We start from the raw sequence: 15,739 nt of genomic DNA, 5'->3' as shown, positions 1-15,739 counted from the left end.
CCCTCATGTTCCGGGATAGGAAACTGGACATTTCCGTGTGAAGGGCTGAAGCAAGGCAAATGGGAATTGCTAGGGAGGCACTGAATAGTATGTTCTGCACAGAGAAACAGGGCATTTGTTTGGTGTAGCTGACGTTTTGGGTATTTGGAATGGGGGTAGCTTCTGGAAAGATGAGTGGAGGTGGAGGTGTATAACATGCAAAAGGTTTGAAGTTTATCATAAAAGTAACAGGGTCAGCAGAGGTTTTAAAGCAGTTTTTATCAGAATTAGTTTTTGACAGAATCGTTCTGGCACCAGGGAGGGCTTGGAATGGGAAGAGAGAAGGCTGGAAAGATGGTGGCAGCCAGACTGTGAAGAGCATTGCATGCCGTAGGGAGCCACGCCAGCCATTGGACCTTAACCCACAGGCAGCAGAGTGATAAGATCAAATAAGTAATAAAACAGTAAAATGTGCTGTGATAAATGGCACAGATAGTAACAGTAGGCATTCAGGGGAGGGAGTTATCACCACATAGGGAGAGAATCTTGGCCTTAAAATCAGATGTAGGCAGGAATCCCAGGTCTTTCATCATCTGTGAACAAGGTTCGTAGCCTTAAAAATATATATATATATATATATATATATATATATATATATATATATATATATATATATATATATTTATATATCTATATATATCTATATCTATATGTTTTTATTGATTTTAGAGAGAAAGGAAGAGGGAGAAACATCTGATCAGCTGCCTCCTGCATGCCCCCCTAATGGAGATTGAGCCCACAACCTGGGCATGTGCCCCAACCTGGAATGTGACAGTCAACCAACGGAGCCACACTGGCTGGGGCTGTAGCTTTTTTTTGGCTGTAGCCTTTTGAGCTTCAATTTTCTGACCTCTAATAAAATAACGAGGCCAATAATACTTACCTAAGTACCTGCAGTGAGGACTAAATGAGAAAAACTATTTTAATGCCAACTATATAGTAGTCACTCAATAAGCCTTATTTCTAACCGTGCCAACTCCTACCTTGATTGAGTTCACAGTTGAAAAATTTGCATTTTTACTCATCACTCTTTTCATGTTCTGGTACTTCTCAGAATCTACTACCCATTTTCTTTTTCATGTCTATATTCTTGTACTTAAATTCTACCTTAAGACAATTTTGTTGTTGTTGTTGTTGTTGTATATTCTTTATCCTGCCAAGAGCATTTTAGATCTGGAGAGACCAGCTCCTCTACCCTGTCCATTTCACTGTATCACATGTCCTGAGATTTGCTTCTTTCTATCTGATTCCAGGGTCAAAGATCTTGATGATAGCACAAGCATTTAGCTCAGAGAGATAATGGCTTATTCATTTTCCTCTTCTAGCTTCTGAGAAAATAAAACTAAACAACTCAAAAACCTTGGGAGAGTGAGAAATATGAACCGACACCCCCCCACTCTTCTACCTTCTTAGGTTTGGGCCCAGAAGTCAACCAAATAATGTCTTTGTCAGTAAAATCTCAGTGCTTGCAACTCAACCCAAAGACTGACGTTGTCCCCAAACCCATCTTGCAGTCTGTCATCAGTAAAACATTGCACCATGTAAATTCACCATAGTGCTGATTATCAGGAAAGAGGAGTAGCTCATGTTCCGGACAAAAATTGATTTGTAGGTATATCCAGAGCTGAAGGCTGCAATATAGTAATTCATTTATTGAATAAATCTTTATTGAAACCTTCTCTTTGCCAAGCATTGTTCTAAGTTCTGAGATACAGCAGTAAACAAAACAAGATCCTTGCTCTTGTGGAGCTCACAGTCTAGTGAGAGAGAGATAATGAATAAGCAAATGCATAAGTATATACAAAATATGCCAGCTGGTGACATGTGCTATGGACAAAAATAAAACAAAAAGGGGGAGAAGTGATGAGAAGGTAGAAAGGGCTATTTTAGGTAAGTGAATTTGTTTTATTTTTCTTAATTATCAAGCTACTAGAGGCCTGGTGCATGACATTCGTGCACTGGGGGGTTGGGGGGTTCCCTCAGCCCAGCCTGCACCCTCTTGCAGTCCGGGACCCCTCGGGGGATGTCCACTGAAGGGTCCTTAGCGCTGCCACGGAGGTGGGAGAGGCTCCCACCACCGCCACTGCACTCGCCAGCCGTGAGCCCAGCTTCTGGCTGAGCGGTACTCCCCCTGTGGAAGCGCACCGACCACCAGGGGGCATCTCCTGCATTGAGCGTCTGCCCCCTAGTGGTCAGTGCACGTCATAGCCACCAGTCGTTCTGCCATTCGGTCAATTTGCATATTAGCCTTTTAGTATATAGGATAACAGATAAAGTATGTAAAGTGTACAACTATGTACAACTTGATAAGTTTTTAAAAATTGATTTTAGAGAGAGAGGAAGAGAGGTGGAGAGAGAAACATTGATGTGAGAGCAGAACATCAATCGGCTGCCTCTTGCACACCCCTATCTGGGATCTAGCCTGAAATCCAGGCATATGCCCTGACCAGGATTCAAACCAGCAACCTTTCAGTGCATGGGACAATACCCAACCAACTGATAACATCTCTGTTATCGAGTGGTTGGCAGAGACCTGAGGGAAGTGTGCTCTGCTTGGAACACTTTGCCTCTGAAAGGCCTCGAGGCAGACATGTGTTGTTTGAGAAGCAAAGAGGCCAGTATGGCTGGAATTGAATAAACAATGGAGAGGGTAATAGGAGACAGGGTAAGAGAAGTGGAGAGCTGGGGCAAAGGATAAAGTAAGCCATCGAAAGGCCTTTTTTTAAAAAAAAATGTATTTTTTATTGATTTCAGAGAGGAATGGAGAGGGAAAGAGTGAAATATCAACAATGAGAGAGAATCATTGATTGGCTACCTTCTGCATGCCCCCACTGGGGATTAAGCCCAAACCCACAACCTGGGCATGTGGCCTGACCAGAAATCGAACTGTGACCTCCTGGTTCATAGATCGAATCTCAACCACTGAGCCACACCAGCTGGGCCATCAGCAGGCCTTTAACACTGAGATAGAGAAGAAGTCATTGGAGGGTGTTGAGAAGACAGACACAATCTGACTGAGGTTTTTAACTACATCCCTTTGGCTTCTCTGTTAAGAAAAGCCTGGCTCGGCCAGCGTGGCTCAGTGGTTGAGCATCGACATATGAACCCGGAGGTCACGGTTTGATTCCTGGTCAGGGCACGTGCCCGGGTTGTGTGCTCGATCCCCAGTAGGAGGAGTGTAGGAGGCAGCCGATCGATGATTCTCTCTCATCATTGGTGTTTCTCTCTCTCCCTCTCCTTTCCTCCTAAAATCAATAAAAAATAAAAATATAAAAAAATAAGCCTGAAGAGCCAGGGGAAGGAGCAGAGCGGGGAAGAGGCAGGGGGAGTAATCCAGGAGAGACATGGCGTGGGCTTGGGTCAGGATTACAGCACTGAGGAAGTAAGGGATCTGGTTCTGGAATCATTGTGAAGGCAGACCTGACAGGGTTCTTAGATGGGACTGGGTATACGAAAAAGAGATTATCAAGCATGAGTCCAGGTTTTCAGGGTGGAATTGAACCCAGTCTCCTGTACAAACTTTTTGGTACAACTGATCACACAGAGAATCCGCCAGGGGTTTACTCCTTCAAACCGCATTACAGTAACATCAGATTTAGGAAACAGTCCATGTGACAGAGCTTTGCTGGAACAGCCTTGCACCTACTGATACCTGTAATAAAAAATAATTTCTTCTGGAGGGATTTAAGCCAGTTTGCAATGATAGCAGACAAAGATTGGCTTTGTTCATAAATCTCCTCCAAAGGCTCTGCACACTTTACAAATCCCACACTGGCCAGTTGTTCACCTCAAAACAAAGGCATTTCAAAAGCAGAGAATTAAGAGGTGTGAGAGAGGCAGGGGAATCTAGGTTGGAAAACAAATGCCTTCACATAAGAGCTCACCTCAAAGCTATCTGTTAAGCTCAGTGAAGGTGAACGGAGAGCTCTGGGCCTTACGGAGTGCTCAGGAAGGACCTCAACAGGAAACAAAAGTGCAACTCGGATTTCACAGCACAAAGCAAACCGGAGGGGACTGAACGACATGATCCTGGTCAATAAAAATTTCAAGGTTGACATTAAATATGCACAACACACTGTTATGCTCTCTCAGAGAATTATCCGAAAATGCTTACAAGTCAGTTTTCCTAACAACAACAAAATCCCATAGATTTCTGGCGTTATTGCCTTACTGAGGGGGCGAGGAGAGCACACTGCGATTTGCATCGCCCTCCTCTGAAAAAATGGAAGTAAAGAACTTTCAAGGGCGGGGGGGGGGGGGGGGGGCGGGGGGGGGAGGATTGGAGCGGGCTGGAAGAGGTTAATGGGGGGGAAAGGAGGACCTATGTAAATACAGATTTAAAAAACCCCAACAACTTTCAAGGGACAAAAAAAGAGGGACCAATCATCAGAAAGCATGAGAAGTGGCATCTTTCAATGGCTTCTGGTGACATATTCAAGTCACTGGCAAGAACAGAGGGTGGAACTCGAGATTGCAACAGGCTCACCAGAGCCAAGCTGACGTGACCGCTCGCATGGGGATGACAGCCACAGCATTGGCAAATCATGACTCATGGCCCACAAGCTAAGAATGGTTTTCACATTTCTGGATGGTTGGGGGGGAAAAAATCAAAAGAAGAGTATTTGTTATATGTGAAAATTACATGGGATGCAAATTTTGGCATCTATAAATCATGTGTTATTGGCACATAGCCCCACTTATCCATTTAGGTAGTAGTTGTGACAAGAGCCCCTGTAGCCTGCAAAGCCTAAAATAGTGTCTATCCAGTCCTTTCCAGAAAAAGCTTGCCAACTCCCTGCTCGATATCACACTGATGTATAAAGGTAGAAATAACAGGCAAAGGAACTTATTTCTAAAATGCAATTGAGTGCACATCTCAGAAATGGAAAAGCACAGTGTATACAGCTTTAAATATACACACACACACACACACACACACACACACATATATATATTGACTTCAGAGAGGAAGGGAGAGGGAGAAATACAAACATCAATGATGAAAGAGAATCACTGATTGGCTGCTGCCTCTCGCACACCCCACACTGGGGTTAGAGCCCAAAACCTGGGCATGTGCCCTTGACCGGGACTCAAACCCAGGACCTCCTGCTTCACAACTTGCCGCTCAGCCACGCCAGCCGGGCAAGTGTATACAGCTTTTACCTGCAGCACTTGGCTTTCATTCTTTTCAGGCAATAGAAAGGAGAAAGATCACTTTTCCAAGAAAAGAAAGGGATACAAATCCATTTAATCAGCTAGAATCAGATACTATTCAGGTTTTCTGCTCTTAGATTGGCCTTTTCCATGGGGAGTTAATATAAAAGAGTCAGAGGATACGCAATGGTGAGTTAGTCAGCCCACATACAGTGGCATTAAAACTTTCAGAATGGAGAGCTTGCCTGCCTTTTCCACTACCTTAGCCTCAGAACCTCCACATTGTGAACATTCGATATTTGCTGAATGAATACCTGAGCATAAACTCTCTGCACACACTCATGAAGGAAGTTGGCCACTCTATCTCATGTTTTCTTTAAGCTGCAGCATTGAACAAAAGGAACCATTTTGTTCTTGGCCTCGAAGTGCTTTGGGGAAACGGCAGCAATAACACGTGAGACCTCTCTGCTCCACCTCAGGGTCAGAGCACTCCAGAACGCAGTGGCCCCTCACCCCCTCTCTGTGCTTAGGTCAAAGGGCAAGTATGGCTACTATGTAGTGAAGGCTCCACAGGAAGGTTTGTTTCTGACTCCAGCTTACTGGGTTGTTCAACATCAGCCAGTAGGAGCAGACCCATGTTTACAACCTAGCTCAGCCTCCTTATCTCCTCTTCCTGCAGGCAAAGCTCTTTTGTCCTTAAAGTGTTTTTTCAAAGACTCTGGTTATACGTATAGAAAATACCAACCCAAACAACACAAAATCCAAATGCTCTTATTTACACAAGGATGCTATTTTATTCATTCACTAAATACTGAAAGAAGTTCATAGTTCCCTTTTTTTTTCTACTTGCGAATATTAGATGAACTAACTTACCTGAAATATTAACCCTGAAGAATGTTGTCTGAAAAAAAGAGGTTCCATACTCAGTTTCTCTTTTTCTGCTCTTTTCAACTTGAAGTTGTTTCTATAATCTTTTCAACTTGAATTTTTGTTGTTTTTTTTTTCTAATTAGAAGAAGTAAATGGTAGAAGAAATGGGCTCAGGAAACAAGTTATAGAGGCATAAGGGTCCTTGGAGCTTAGGAAAGAGAAAGGTAAAAATAACGCCCTGGGGGGTGTGGGGGGTGGGAGAAGAGGGAGAGAGGTAGGGGAAAGGCCAGGGCATGCTCCCTGGAGGGAGAGCTGCCTCAACTTGAAGTTTTGTGTGTTGTTGTTTTTTAAATTTTTATTGATTTCAGAGAGGAAGGGAGAGGGAGAGATGGAAACATCCATGATGTGAGAAACTCATTGATTGGCCGCCTCCTGCATGCCTCACATCGGGGATTGAGCCTGCAAACCAGGCATGTGTCCTTGACTGGAATCAAACCCGGGACCCTTCAGGGCGTAGGCCGACGCTCTATCCACTGAGCCAAACCGGCTAGGGCTCAACTTGAAGTTTGAACGAGGATCTACCATGTACCTTAGGTGCATTTTGCAAAGTTGGGGAAAAGGTAAATAGCAGAGGTGAAGACAAGCTTCTCACACTCCAGAAGCCCCGTGTAATAGTCATTTTTTGTTTGTGACTGAATTACCCCAAGGGGAAGTGCAATTTATATACCTACATTATGCATTGCAGAGAAAAGAAATATGTAAGGAATCTCTGTTCTCCTGGATAGTATTTATTTTTATGACAAGAACAAAAATTCCAACAAGAGCACTTAAGAGTTTTCATGCTATCATTTAAGATCTTTTAAAGGTTGTTGCTTAAGTAGTCTCAAGAAATAAATAGCCAGAACACTACTGGTTCTTCATAATGTTAAGTACAAATGCACTACCAGCTAAGAATGAAAATTTCCCTTTGCCTTCCATAAAAAAGGAAGGGCTACAGAGAAATAAGTCAGATCTCCAAATTATCTCCAAGTTCAGGTGTTAAATATTAATTCTCATTGTCTATATCGTTAACTTTGCCATCAGAAAACCTCAGTTTGGATACTTTGATTTACTTGATCATAGACCTTGGGCAATTCTTGGACCTCTCTGAGCCTCTATCTCTTCATGACTACCTCATGAGACTTTTTAAGAATCAAGGAAGGTAATATATATACACTAGAGGCCCATTGCCTGAAGATTCGTGCAATAGGCCTTCCTTCCCCTAGCTGCCGGCACCGGTTTTCCTCTGGCACCCGGGACCTGGGCCGCAGCGGAGCCAAGCCTTCCGCCTTCAGGCTTGGCTCTGGCCGCAGTGGAGCCTTCAGTCTTCAGTCTTCAGTTTTCGCTCAGGTGGACCCTTCAGTCTTTGCTCTGTGCCTGCGTATGCAAATTAACCCATCTTTGTTGGGTTAATTTGCATACTCACTCCTGGTTTGGCTGGGGCGTCACGGAGGTACAGTCAATTTGCATATTTCTTTTTATTAGTGTGTGTGTGTATATATATATATATATATATATATGTAAATGCCTGCCCGGCTGGTATGGCTCAGTGGTTGAGCGTCGACCCACCAACCAGGAGGTTACTAGTTTGATTCCTGGTCAAGGCACATGCCCAGGTAGTGGGCTCAATCGCCCTGCAGGAGGCAACCAATCAATGACTCTCTTTCATCATTGTTGTTTCTATCTTTTTCGTCCTCTCCCTTCCTCTCTGAAATCTATATTTGTATATACATAAAATGGTGTGTGTGTTTTTTTAAGAAAAAAAAGTTTCTTCTTTTTTTTAATGTATTTATTTCAGAGAGAGGAAGGGAGAGATAGAAACATCAATGATGAGAGAGAATCACTGATCTGCCTACCCCACACTGGAGATCGAGCCTGCAACCTGGGCATATGCCCCAGCTGGGAATCAAACTGTGACCTCCCAGTTCATAGGCCATTACTCAAACACTGAGCCATGCCGGCTGAAAAAAAACAACACATATTTAAGAAAAAATCTTCTAGCCCTGGCCAGTGTGACTCAGTTGGTTGAGTATTGTCCTGTGTACTAAAAGGTTGCTGGTTCAATTCCTGGTCAGGGCACGTACCCAGGTTTTGGGTTTGGTCCCCAGTCAGGGTGCATATGAAGGCAACTAATTGATGTTTCTCTCTCACATCAATGTTTCTCTCTCTCTAAAATCAGTAAGAAAAAAATATATATATATATACACACACACACACACACACACACACACACACATATATACATTAAAGCCTTCTAAATAAGAATGCCCCACCAATCCCTTGAAAGTAGGAACTGCATCTTCTTTCTTTTTTTTTTTTTTTAATATATTTTATTGATTTTTTACAGAGAGGAAGGGAGAGGGATAGAGAGTTAGAAACATCGATGAGCGAGAAACATCGATCAGCTGCCTCCTGCACACTACCTATTGGGGATGTGCCCGCAACCAAGGTACATGCCCTTGACCGGAATCGAACCTGGGACCCTTGAGTCCGCAGGCCGACGCTCTATTCACTGAGCCAAACCGATTAGGGCTGCATCTTATTTCTTATTAAATCCCCAACATCTGGAATAGTGCCTGGTACATAGAAGATACCTAATTATTTAATTTTGATTGAAGGAATACTTTACTATATAATATAAATATGTCTTCATGAGGCAACTTTTACTATAATTTTTAGATTAATAGTAGGGTAGTAACTGAACATAAGATGCCAAGTTAGAAGTTGTCCTTGGACTACTAAACTCTTATTCTAAGTCTTGCTCTCTAAAATATGATATTCCTGATGGTAGGGCCCAACCACAGCTTTATGCACTCCACATGTATAAGAATAATATTCCGTTACATGCATACCACATTTTGTTTGTCCATTCATCTGTCAATGGACACTTGGGTTGCTTACACTCCTCCCTGGCTATTGTGAATAAAGCTATGAACCTGGTGTACTGGAAAAGTCCCTGCTTTCAATTCTTTTGTGTATGTACCCAATTACTGATCATATGGTAATTCTATTTTAAATTCTTTGAGGAATCACCCTATTCTCTTTTTTCTTAGAAGTCATATTATTTTACATTCCCACCAGCAGTGCACACGAGTTTTAATTTCTTTACAACCTTGTCAACATCTGTAATTTTCTGGATTTTTCTCATAGTAGTCATTCTAATGAGTGTGAAGTAGTTCGAGTAATTTTCAAAAAATAAGTTATTTGGGAGAAGTTATTCCCAAAGCTGATTTAGAAAAAAAGACATTTTCCTGAGAAAAAATGTTGCCATAGTTGTTCTCAGCATTTCCCATCTGACCCAAGTATTTTTCTTCTAAGATGATATCATTCATCTAACTTTTTGATAGGTTAGTGTTTGCTGTTAGTGATTAATAGGACCGGGTGTATCCTGTTACATTTTGCAAAGCCACCCAAATGTTTTTCTTTGGAATCATCTGACCTAAACATGATGACTAAAGGGATATACCCAAGAAAAAGGGAAGTGAATCAGCTATGAAGGAGATGGGGTTGGGAAAGAGCCTGTAAAAAGTTAATAGTTCAACTGAACTTTTACTTAAATATACAGAAGTATAGTTTCATTGTTGGTAAACTTTAATATTTGACTTCAAAGATCACAGAAGACAGAAAGGTGAAATTTTTGGAGTTTTTTAAACTCAAATTTCCTTTTTTCATAAAATAGTTAAAATAAGGAAGTGAAAAACAACAACAACCTACGCTCTGTGTAATGCCATGCAATAGTTGGGAGAGGCTAGCACTTATTAATTTGTTTAATCAAAAGTTTTACTTGGAAGAAAAAGGAAAACAATGCCATGAGAGAAATAATTGGATTTCTTTTAACACACTCTTCCTATGATCGTATTTAAGAAGTTCAGTGACAAAGATCATGGAGAAAGAATAAGCCTGGGAACAGCAGTGTTGTGTGGTGAAAACAGCTTTGAACTTTGTCTTCGAAGATAAGTTTAAAGGTTTTGCAAAGTAAGTTTGTCACCTTACTAGCTGGGCAATCTGTGCATGAAGAATTTACCCAACCCATCTGAGCTTCCATTTCCTAATCTGTAAATCAGAGATAATATCACTTATTTCACAAGACTGTGGTAAATATTAAATAATAGGTGTAATAATACCTGGCATACAAAAGATACTGGATTCATGTTAACTTTATTCCTTTTTCTAAAGTAGGGTTAGAGTTGTCTAGTTATTTGGTAGAACTTACAGCATGCATACTTGGGCTCTGGATATTGCTTTTCAAAGAGTGACTTGAATTGAAATTTTTCATAATTCCTCCAGAAACTCGTTTCTTTCTCATTTCAGTAACTGGCTCCACCATCCAACTATTCAGTTGTATAAGCCAAACCTACAATTAACTTAGAGTTTTCCCTCTTCCTTTACCCAAGTCCATTGGTTCTACCTCTAAAATAGATCTCAAATCCAGTCACTCACTCCATCTCCACTCCCACTGCCCTAGCTCTATTTCCATCCTGTCCCCTTCCAATCTACTTTACTTAGCAGCAAGAATAATATTTAGCCCTAGCTGGTTTGGCTCAGTGGATAGAGCGTCAGCCTGCGGACTGAAAGGTCCCAGGTTCGATTCCGGTCAGGGGCATGTACCTTGGTTGCGGGCACATCCCCAGTAGGGGGTGTGCAGGAGGCAGCTGATCGATGTTTCTTTCTCATTGATGTTTCTAACTCTCTCTCCCTCTCCCTTCCTCTCTGTAAAAAAATCAATAAAATATATTTTAAAAAAAGAATAATATTTAAAAATGCACTACATCAAAAGTACAGCATAGGGAGTACAGTCAATAATCCTATATAATAAAACCCTAATATGCAAATCAACCGAATGGTGGAAAGATGGGTAGAACGACCCGGTTGCTATGATAAGCACTGACCACCAGGGGGCAGCTCCTGCATTGAGCGTCTGCCCCCTGGTGATCAGTGTGCAACCACAGGGGGAGCGCCGCTCAGCCAGAAGCTGGGCTCAGGGATGGCAAGTGCAGTGGTGGTGGCAGCGCTAAGGAGCAGCGAGCCAAGTGGTAAGGAGCAGCAAGCAGTTGCGCGGTAAGGAGCGGGCAGTAAGGAGCGAGGGATCCCTGACTGCAAGAGGGTGCAGGCCAGGTTGAGGGACCCCACCAGTGCACAATCGGGGCCTGGGAGGAACCATGGGAGGGCTCCTGGGCGTGTCTGGCCCATCTCGTCCAGTCCTGATCGGTCGGACCCCAGCAGCAAGCTAACCTACTGGTCAGAGCATCTGCCCCCCTGGTGGTCAGTGCGTGTTATAGCAACTGGTCAAACGGTCATACAAATGGTCCAACACTTAACATATTAGGCTTTTATTATATAGGATGTTACCCTGGAGTATAAGAAAAGATACTGCTTCCTCCTTTTCTCTCAGCTCAATTACTTACTAACAAGACCAAAAGCTCTAAGGAGGGCAGGAATTGTTCTGTATGGTTCACAGCTATAACCCAGGTGCCAGGCACGGCAGGCGTTCATAAATATTTGTTGAATAAATACAACCCATTCAGTCTTGATAGAGATCTTTTCTCACATGTCCTCTCTCTCCAGTATCTCCAATCTCTCTCCACTAGCTCCTTCTCATTTTCACACATTTATAAGCCTCCCCATTTAGAACACAACTCACTTGATACTGCTGTCTTTTCAAATGTCCTGGGTTCTCCAATTCCTTTGAATAAGTGGCTGATTTTTACTAGCCTCATTTAGTACCATTCAGTCCTCTTCAGCCCTTTGCAATCTGGTATCAGTTCCACCAACTAGAGAGATAAGTGAACCACAGTTAAGGAGGCCTCCTTCTAAACCAAATGCAGTCATCCTTTCCCAGGCCCTGCCTTCTCAATGTCCTATTTTGGACACTGCTGATAACCACCTTCTCTCATAAATTCTCTGCTTTCATGGGGTTGAAGATGCTGTGGGCAAATTCAAGGGATTGACCCTGTCACTCTTTTCCCCACACTCATTTCCTTCAAGAGTTTTTCTTTTTCTCTTAATTTAAATTATCAACTCTTTTGTTGATGAGGCTTAATAAATCTCAAGTGAGTTTATTTCATTTTAAATACAGAATCTCAAGCCTTGAATTAGCATTCAGAACAGTCCAGAGGCAGAAAAGCCTAACATCACTAGTGGCTTTATGAATTGTGTTGGTATGCTCTCAGCATTCTTTAAAACAATTAAATTTTTTTTCTTTAATAATGTTTTTCAATTACAGTTGATGTACAATGTAAGTTTTTTTTCAGTTACAGTTTACATTCAATATTATTTTGTATTAGTTTTAGGTGTATAGTCGTCAGTCAATCATGTACTTTACAGTGTTCCCTCTGATATTTCCAGTACTCATCTGGCACCATTGCTCTCTGCATTCTGATCTCTGACTTTTGAATCTGACTGTTTTAGCTCTGACCTTGTTTTGGTGCCTGGTCTCAGACCGCTATTTACATTTTCCTTTTGTTACTGAAATGATTATGTCATATTATTGCCTAGCAGTTTTAGTTCTTGTTTTTAATGTCTTGAGTTTAGACACCTACTGAAGTCATAAGACTTTCAGTTCAGAACAAACTCTTCAACCTGGCACTCTTCCATTGGCACTTGTATGTACTGCAGATTCTCTCTTGACCATTTAAAAAAAATTTTTACTGATCTGATAGAGAGAGAGGGAGAGGAAGGGAGAGGGATGTCGGGGGTGGGGGGGAGAGAAACATCAATTTGTTGTTTCACTTATTTATGCATTCATTGGTTGATCCTTGTATGTACCCTGACCAGGGATCAAACTCGCAACTTTGGTGTATTGGGATGACGCTCAACCAGCTGAACTACCCGGCTAGGGCCTTTTTTTTTTTTTTAAATGTACCTTCCCAGGGCCACCATGTTGCACAACTCTAAGCAGAATCATCATTCACATTGTATTGTTAATGGTTTCCCATACTGGAACATACTAAGATTTACGTTTTACGTTCTTTTATCTCAATTCACTGCTGCCATTCTCTCTCTACAGTTGTGGCTTCTAGATGCCCACTGATGTCAGGGCCCCACCCCAATTTCTAGAACCAGCCCTGGCCAGAAATTAGAGATGTAATAGCTCTAGGACTTAGTACCAACTTACTACTATAATTAGTCCAGTGTTATCGCTTTGTTCTTCCATTCTACTAAATGAGCTTATTTCCAAGACCGGGGTGCTAGCTCTGATTGGTACCTGGTGTTCTATTTTGCCTTGGTAACGTGCCTAGGACTTTAGTCCTACAAAGAAGCTCTTACTATTTCATGTTAAAACTCCCTCATGCCAATTGCTTACTGAAATGCCTGCCAACTGCTCTCCAACTGCCATGTACCTGGGATACTACTGACATGCTGGACTAGACCTATAGCTGGTTCTGTCAAATTTAGTGCCAGCTGCACCTCAGCAGAAAGGTCTTCCCCACTATGCTGTCCACCATGCCTACCAATAGCTATTTCAAAATGAAAGGATATTTAGCCGATTTTATTTATTTATAAAAATATATTTTTATTGATTTTAGAGAGGAAGGGAGAGGGAGAGATAGAAACATCAATGATGAGAATCACTGATCAGCTGCCTCCTGCACAACCCACACTGGGGATAGAGCCCACAATCTGGGTATGTGCCTGACTGGGAATCAAACCGTGACCTCCTAGTTCATAGGTTGATACTAAACCACTGAGCCAGGCTGGCCAGGCTATTTAGCCTATTTTAAAACATGATACCCCAATCAGAAAAGCAGTATTTAAATGTTTTCTGATAGTGAATATCAACTCTCTTGTTAAAGCTACTATACTTTTATTAAGTGATTTAGTCACCTTGACTATAAAATCATCAAACTTCTAAAACATGACTTTCTAAACATCTTTATCACACTGGGTACTTTATCTTCTATTGGCTGACACAAAATAGTCTATGGCCATACCACCCTGAACGCGCCCGATCTCGTCTGATCTCGGAAGCTAAGCAGGGTCAGGCCTGGTTAGTACTTGGATGGAGACAAAATATATGCTGGCCCTACAACATGAACTGCTCTGAATCATAACAAAGCAAAATTTGGTAAAAAGAAATAACAAAAAGAATTATATCAAATATGATCCCTAGCAACTATAATAACAAATTATTGTGAAAATGACTGATATAATGGATTACCTGCCCAAGTTATTTGTTCACATGCCAAGAAGCAACTTCTTTACCATAAAAGTGTTTCCACATTTTCTTTACTCTAGAGAGAAATCTCAGGTGCATTTAACTCATCAATTCATCACCTCATCAAATTCTGCAAAAAGAAAAATCTACAAAGTATATGTGAATTTACAACTATAAAAACAAATAATGAAGGACCCTTATTTTGTTCTTGGAAAACTTTATTTCGGTATAAACAAAAAAGGCAAATGTTACTTATATCATCCAGAGATAAGTGGGAGTCTGGTCATCCTTCTTAGCTGTAAACTGGCAGACTCTAAGTGAGAGATGTGATCTAGGTAAAAAATACTTATTAATCCAGATTACATTCATCTCCCAAAGAGATCATGAAAATTAGTCAATAAAATCAGAAACAGATTTACATGAGGTCACATCAGAAAAGCAGAGATGGCTAGTGCTTTGGAAAATTTCATTTCCACATTAATACTCAGAAGAATACATTCTTAAAGATCAGGAACAGGTAGTTTATACTACAAGTATTAACAAATGATATGCACTTTCATCAGTTTCATGTGATTAGGACTCAAGATGTTACTTAAAATCTAGATGTAGGCCCAAACACTTAGTCATTGCCCAAAATGGAAAATTTAAATTTCTTTACAGAAAACATAAAAATATGACTATTTGGATCTTGTCTTAATTTACAATTGATAAGTCTAGTTTTAATATTTAACCCCCCAAAAAAGAAAAAGGACATGTTACACACCTGAAGAGGATTTCAAATAGAATGTCCCCATTAACAACAGCAACTATGAAATCTAATTCAGTCTACAGATTTTATTTCTGATCAAGTAATAAACTTCCAGTTAATTTTTTGAGTCTGCCTTCATGTACAACTTGTCAGGTAACCACATCAATGATTTCCAAGCTCTCCTTCCACTGTATTTTTCCCCCACCAACTAAGATGTAGCTAGAAATAACAAGACAACTCAAAATAGCTATAGTGGCCTTTAATAGTTTTGTTTTACTAATGAGCTGGCCTTATTCCAGTGAAATTATCAAATTATCCAATAGTCTTTTGATTTCAGAATTACTTATAATATAATCATATACAGAAATCTTGATCAATAATCTTTCTAAATAAACTATTTACAAATGCAAAATATGCAATATTGTTTAAAATAAATATACAATATAGAGTTTCTACATTCTCAGGCAGCTTAAAAATGAGGTAATAAAAACTTAACTGATTAAACCTTTTACCATTCTGAAAATGGCTTAGGAAAATGATTATGAAATTTTTTCCCCCCTTAGGTCTTTTCATGGTTTCTTTGAATGCTTCTGAACACTTCCTTTTCTATGCTGAAAAACTGTGTAAAAAATTCTTAAGCTTTGTTGGATAATCTGTCATCACCCCAGTTGCTCCCAAATCAAAAGCTCTTTTGTATTCTTGTTCTTCATTTAATACCCAAATATATACCTGAAA

General features: G+C 40.9%; 2 protein-coding genes across 2 annotated transcripts in view; both read right to left on the bottom strand.

The window, feature by feature from the left end:
- The window catches only part of YPEL2 (yippee like 2), an 85,794-nt gene extending 72,904 nt beyond the window's left edge, over positions 1 to 12,890 (bottom strand). The window contains exon 1 of the mRNA XM_079797854.1: positions 11,743 to 12,890. The gene's annotated coding sequence lies outside the window, so the exon portion shown is untranslated. The remainder of the gene's footprint in view (positions 1 to 11,742) is intronic.
- Positions 1 to 15,739, bottom strand: part of GDPD1 (glycerophosphodiester phosphodiesterase domain containing 1) — a 48,590-nt gene that overhangs the window by 5,755 nt on the left and 27,096 nt on the right. Inside the window, exons 10-11 of the mRNA XM_079797851.1 lie at positions 14,260 to 15,733; positions 11,743 to 11,872 (exon numbers count right to left, since the gene is read on the bottom strand). Of these exons, the coding sequence (XP_079653977.1) occupies positions 15,611 to 15,733 (123 nt within the window). The 3' untranslated portion in view covers positions 11,743 to 11,872; positions 14,260 to 15,610. The remainder of the gene's footprint in view (positions 1 to 11,742; positions 11,873 to 14,259; positions 15,734 to 15,739) is intronic.

Source organism: Cnephaeus nilssonii (assembly GCF_951640355.1).
Source record: "Cnephaeus nilssonii genome assembly, chromosome: 19".
NCBI lineage: Eukaryota > Metazoa > Chordata > Mammalia > Chiroptera > Vespertilionidae > Cnephaeus > Cnephaeus nilssonii.
This window is presented reverse-complemented; position numbering and strand designations above follow the sequence as displayed.